This window comes from Gopherus evgoodei, chromosome 7 (assembly GCF_007399415.2).
Source record: "Gopherus evgoodei ecotype Sinaloan lineage chromosome 7, rGopEvg1_v1.p, whole genome shotgun sequence".
Lineage (NCBI taxonomy): Eukaryota > Metazoa > Chordata > Testudines > Testudinidae > Gopherus > Gopherus evgoodei.
This window is the reverse complement of record NC_044328.1, coordinates 65,279,745-65,285,896: the sequence shown is the minus strand read 5'-3', so window position 1 is coordinate 65,285,896 and position 6,152 is coordinate 65,279,745. Positions and strand designations below refer to the sequence as shown.

Genomic DNA, 6,152 nt, shown 5'->3' with positions numbered 1-6,152 from the left:
GACAGCTGTAAAGAACCACAGACTGGCCCAGCGCCGCGAGTCTTGGCATTTCCCTGTATAGAGCTTGTCTCTCTCCTGCAGAAACGTACCAAAGCCCTCATCACACGAGGCAAAGCCGGGCAGCAAAGAGGGCTGGGCGAATGCGGAGACTTCCTTAACTTGTTTCTTTTCTCCGCTTTATACATTAACTCTTAACTTCTACTAATTATCTCGAGTAAATGCATTGGGCTAATTAGCAGCTGGGGGCACCACGGGAAACTTTGAGCAGTAATTATATTGTGGGGGATATAAGGAGAGGAAGAAAAATAAGTAATTTTTCAAGGCAAAATCGCGGCTTGTAACTCTTTCCCTCTGCTAGTATGTTCAGTTCAAGCTGGGGGAATAGTGACACCCTGCCAGAAGACGGGAGTTGTAGAAGGAAAATCAATGAGAGGATAGGGACTGTATCACGCAAAACCCCTGCGAAAGAGACTGCAAAAGCAGAGAGCCTTTGCATCTGAGGAAGTGGGTATTCACCCACGAAAGCTCATGCTCCAAAACGTCTGTTAGTCTATAAGGTGCCACAGGATTCTTTGCTGCTTTTACAGATCCAGACTAACACGGCTACCCTCTGATACTATGTAAATTCGTTAATCGTTCTGTTTGCATTTGTTTCTTCCCTACTTCTCCCATCGTACTGGAGTTTACGAAGGAGAACTGCGTACAACTGCTTGTCTTAACGGGTGGTTAGGTAAAGACTTACGATGCAAAGTTACATCAGCCCATGCAAGCCTTGCCGGGGCATGCAGCAGTAGCGTTTTATATTTTTTTTCACTTCAATTAATATGAACTTATAGCAGGTTTATTCTACCTTGAGAGATTTGGTTTTGTCTTAAAAAAAAAACCACTTGGAGGAGAGAATGGAAGACGCTGGAAGTGTCTGATTAGTTATTTTAACGTGACAATCGTTTGCACTGCGCTGCGACAATTCTACAGTAATAGGGCTGAGACAAAGTAGTGCTCTTGATTTTTTCATGTCGTGCTTAAAGGGGAAGAGATGGGTCGTTCTCTCTGTGCAGTTTACAAGCTTTTCAAATTAAGTCTACTTTCCATCTCAGAACCAAAGCCTCCCTAGACCCTTTAAAAAAAAATATTTTAAACACTGGCTTTCCCCACTCACATAAACAATAATTCAAGAACTGGTTTCTTAAAACACCTAGGAAAAAACACACTCAACTCGTCCCTTAGTTTTCTAGTTTCATTCATACACAGCTGTTAAGGGGAAAAAATTCAACATGCACCGTCTATGTTTTTGTTTTGTTTTTTTAAGAGAGACCTCGGAGGTTATAATAAAGCTGGGGCCTTTTTATTTTAATTAAGATTGAATAAACGCTTAAGGAGAAATTAGCAATCCTCTCCAACCCAGCCCCAGTTGTGTTTGTAACAGACTCAAAGCGTATTTAAAAAAAAAAAGTAAAGCTTTTAATACATCAAATATACGGAATTTTAATCTTTAAAGCGATACATTGTCTATTATTTTAGTACATGACGTAAACCTTACCCCCTTTTACAGGGTGGACTTAAAAATTAAAAATAGTTAAGTGTTCCTTTTAAAGAACAAAATAAGGCAAATGAGGTTTTTGGAATAGAATTTTTTTGTTTTTTTTTCCTTCTTCCAGATTACATACAAAAAAATACCAATTCTCTTTCAGTTGTATACACCGTAAAAATAATTGCAATTTGAAGTTATAACTGACAAATTGCGAGTTGGTTTTTTAGTAACAAACATGCATGTAACTTTTTTTTGTTTCAAGGAGACATTAAATAAGAACGTACAATACAATCATAGCAATTTTAAAGTAACATTAAAGAGAAGACCTCTATTTCCTTTTTATTTATATTCTACAATGGGTGTTCAACTTTTACCTATTGAGCTCAGTTAAGTAATGCACTTTATGATTCATTGTCCCGCTTGAAGCTAACATAAATAAATACAGTGCTCACGGATCCAGTCCTCAAATGAACACTATTTTATAAAAAGTCAGATTTCAGCTTGTATAAAGTGTGGGAGGGTTTCTTCCCCACCCCCACCCCCCCTTTCCCCCAGGTCGTTGGCAATCCTTCCCCCACCCCACACTCACTGGTAGCCCAGAGCGGAGGCTGTGGTAAGTCTCTGCCCATACAGTGCATAGGGGGAGTAGTAAGGTCCCGTGGCCGCAGGGACTGGCACCGGGGCACCTGGGGTGGGCAAAGGGCTCTTGGAGTAGGGGTGGTAGCGGCTGCTCAGTCCCAAGGCGTGGTGCGGGCTGCGGAGGGCCAGCGTGCCGGGGCTGCCCGGCGCCCCCGTGGTGGGGATGTGCATGTGGCAGGCCATGGCCGCGGCGGCGGCGCTGGCCAGCGAGGAGGAGCTGGGGTAGCTGGAGAGGAGTTTATCAGTGCCCGGGAAGGCAGTGTGGGTCCGCAAGTGGCTCAGCAGCTCCTCGGAGGTGGCAAAGCGCTTGTCGCAGGGTCCGTTGGCCGACACCCAGTTGCAGATGTGGGGCTGGGGGTCGTTGGGGAGCATGAAGCCATAGGGGTACAAGGGGTGGCCGGCCAGCGAGGGCGGGGTGGCCCCCGTCAGGGAGGAGTGGACGCTGTGCAGCGGGTGCGTGGGGTAGACCAGCGGGTATCCGGACTTGAGGGCCTGGTCGTGGGCGCAGGAGGCGCTGGCGGCGCCGGCCAGGTGGCTGGCGCAGTGGTAGCTCAGGCAGTAGGGGTCGCGGCACAGGCTGGCCGTCATGACGGAGGGCGGCGAGGCGCCGGCCAGCGGGCTCGATCCCGCCGGCTTGCTGCAGCCCAGGCTGCCAGCGGCGGCCAGCTGGGCCCCGACCAGGCTGCCGGACTTGGTGGGGTCCAGGGCCACTCCGTGCGGCAGGAACTGCGGCGGGTAACCGGCGTAGGCGCCCGCCAGAGTGCCCGGGTAGCTCATGCCCGCCGGCGGCAGGGGGAAGACAGTCTGCCCCGGCTTGTAGGGCGAGACCGGGGCCACCAGGCCGGAGCCCAGCACCGAGGCGGACGAGGTGGCGGGGGTGCTGCTGCTGCAGGAGGACGAGTCCGAGGAGATGGGCTTGGAGCCTGGCGCGCCCTCCGGGTGCTGGCCGCCCTCCACGTTAATCCCGCCACAGCTCACGCTAATCCGGCTGTGGCTGAGGCTGGCGGCGCCCGGGCCCCCGTCCGAGCCGGCGCTGCCCCCTTTGCCGCAGCCCTCCGCGTCCTTCTTGTCCTCTCCCGCCTTGCCCTCGGCAGGCAGCAGCCCCGGCGAGCAGGCGGAGGCGCTGGAGTTGGGGCTGCCTGTCCTTGGCGTGAACGGCTGGCAGGTGGCGCTCGGCACCCGAAATCCCGACTTCTCCCCGCTGGAGACTCCCCCAGAGGCGGCGCCACCGCAGCCCGCGGGGCCCGGCTCCTTCTTCTCGGCGCCCGGCTTGGAGTAGGGCTTGAAACTCGACTTGTCCTCCACGCCGATGTCGCTGAGTTTCAAAGGGCCCGACTTGGAGTCCTTGTCCCCGCCCGCGCCGTTCGAGGTGACCGAGGAGAGCTTGGAGGAAGGGGAAGGGTCCGGCTTCCCGATCTGGGAGCACGTCTGAGCCAACAGGGCCAGCGGGCTCTTCTTAGCATCCAGCTGCAGAAATCAGAAGGACACACAAAGGCAAACGTTTAATCGCATGGTTTAAAAAGAAAAAAGCAAAGGAAGTCGGCATTTGCCGACGTTTCTTGCAGAGAACGGCCTGAAAGGGATCAACAATTTTGTGCACATTCATCATCCTGACAGCCCCCCCCCCCGCCCATGCACCATTTTCCACAATGCCTTTTAAACGGCAACGGTTTCTTATACTGCGGCGAGACAACCCCTGTCTCTACTGCTTAGGCAAAGCAGCACCTACACCGGGGCTTTACAAAGTTCGGCTCCCCTCCCTTCACTTTGGCTTTGCCTTGTCCCCGCACGCGCGCACAAAAGCCTGTAAAGTAGAGCGACTGCACCATTTCTGGCTGGCCACACTATTTAGAAACGGATCCGGAGTTAGCAGGAGATTCGGTCTCCGGGAAATCTATGGCTTCCTTTGAGCAGACTTTAATGAAACCATTCATTTACCCAGCCCCAGCCTCCACACCATCCCTCTTTAAGAGTGGAGGTCCCTAAAAATATCCTGCCAGCTTAACGCAACACACAAATAACCTGCTTGTGGTGGGGTATCTTCCGAAGTGAGACTAAGATCAGGAAGCTTTGATCAGCCGCACCCACATTCTTCCCCCCCCAAATATTTTCAGCCAACAAGACTATTTCGCACGTTGTGACTAGTAGGTCCCTAAGTCCTTAAGGAGAACAGTCTCGTTTCATCTCTCCCTCCCCAAAAGGGTTAAAGAAAACAAATATATTAAACTTTTCATGAAAGAAGGAATGCTAAAATCAGCCAAGCTGGAGCTCGCAACCCCAGCCTTAGCTACAGCCCAGAAAGAAGGGATGGGGTTCCTGGTCTAATCGTCTTTCAAACAGAAAAGAGAGAGGACGCCATGCAATGACCGTGAAGAGAGATCGCTTGAGCTGGGGCGGGGGGAAGGCATCGTCTCCGGTTCCTTACCTCTATGGGGCTGACGGGGGTGGACGGCAAAGGCTGCAAATACTCAGGGTGTAAAATGTGTCCCGTCCGAGCCGTGAGCATTTTCAAGACTTTGATGGGAAGCCGATTCGCTTGGCGTAAAGGGTCCGAAGGAGGGACGGAGTGGAAGAAGGGCTTGGTGCAGCTAGTAGTATTCCCAGAGTGTCCGTTCTGCCAGGCGAGATCAGCGGCGCTGCTGAGGCTGAGGCTGCTGCTGCTGCCAATGTCTCTACCGCTGCTGCTGTGCTTACTACTTCTTACAGCAGAAAGCGAGGGCGATGTGATCATGACCCAAAACCTCGCATGAAAATTGGGACGAGTCGCGCTGATCAGCCTCGGAAACCTTCTCTCTTTGGCGGGGGAGGAGGGGTGACAGCCACACACCCCCAAAAGCAAACTAGCAAGAACAACCAAAAAAAAGTCAGAAAACGTCTCTGGCTTTGCCTAGTGGAGGCGGGGGGAGCCCAGAGAGAAGGGGGAGAAGGAGGAAAAAAAACAGAATAATCCCGGGGTGGGGGCGGGGGGGGGGATGGTGAATGTGTCTCGCTTGGTCCCCGGCTGCTGCGCTCTCCCTCCTCCTCCACTCAGCTGTGCTGCTGCGAGCCGCTGCTCGTCCAGCCCGGGATCTGGCAAAGAAACTCACTTCAAAAGCAGCTGAGTTAGTCTGAGATTAAAGCCTTTGCCGCCTTCCAATCAAATGGGACCCTGAGGTGATTGGAGGGTCAAGGGGATGTGACGTTCTCCGGGCTGGGGCTTTTTTTTTTTCCTACGGTTTTCATGGGTTCTCCCTCTCTCACACTCCCCCCCCCCCGCCCCTTCTTGTTTTTGTTCTTAGGACAGGATGGGCGTTAATTTTGTGTTTCACATCCCGCGCTTTGAAGTCGTTCTCCCGATGCTCCTCACTGTCCCAGCTTCTGCCGATACGTACAAAAAGCACTCTGCGCAACAGCGGGGGAAGCGCGCCCTTTCAAGGGCGCGCCAGGTGGGTAGCCAACACCGTGTGCTAGGTATATTTAAGAGCCCCTGGCTCTCATGACATAGCACAGGCTATAACAGCGTTTAAATACTCCGTAGTGAATGTGTTTATAGAGTTATGTGTACAAATATGTGTGCGTATGCATATATACATACATGTATTTATATTGTAGATTGCTTTTTCCTTCTCTCCAACCCCTCTGTGGTGGTTTCACCCATCGCATTTTTGTAACCTTGCCCCACTAAACCAAGGGCTAGTGGTGATCAGGTTGGATAATGTCCAGCCTCGTGCTGGAGGAAAAGGGGGAGTAGAAAGCTTTTTTTTTCCCTACTGCTTCATATTTTCAAAGTGGTCCTTGACGTGAAACTAAATAAAGTCGTCGTCTCCTTCCCCCCCCGCCTCCGCCGCCGCCGCCAAGTACGAGCAGAAGCTCTCCAATCAGGCCTACGTTGACAGTGGGAGCCCAATGCAGAGATTGGGGGATGTGACTGTCACATGTTTTCAATGTTACACACACCACTCTCCTCCACTCGCTCCCTCTCTTTTTGGATCTCTCCACCCCT

At 52.0% G+C, this 6,152-nt stretch overlaps 1 protein-coding gene across 1 annotated transcript; it reads right to left on the bottom strand.

Moving 5' to 3' along the window:
• Positions 1-1,484: 1,484 nt before the first annotated feature.
• ZNF503 (zinc finger protein 503) lies at positions 1,485-5,318 on the bottom strand. The gene is made up of 2 exons (XM_030569573.1): positions 4,596-5,318; positions 1,485-3,637 (listed from the first exon to the last, which is right to left on the bottom strand). Exons 1-2 carry the CDS (start codon positions 4,899-4,901, stop codon positions 2,117-2,119), a joined length of 1,827 nt encoding a protein of 608 aa, XP_030425433.1. The 5' UTR covers positions 4,902-5,318; the 3' UTR covers positions 1,485-2,116.
• Positions 5,319-6,152: the final 834 nt, after the last annotated feature.

Coding starts and splice junctions, on each gene's coding strand:
- ZNF503 (XM_030569573.1), bottom strand. CDS start 4,901: ATGATCACATCGCCCTCGCTTTCTGCTGTAAGAAGTAGTAAGCACAGC. Junction 3,638..4,595: donor CCCCCGTCAGCCCCATAGAG/GTAAGGAACCGG, acceptor TGATTTCTGCAG/CTGGATGCTAAGAAGAGCCC.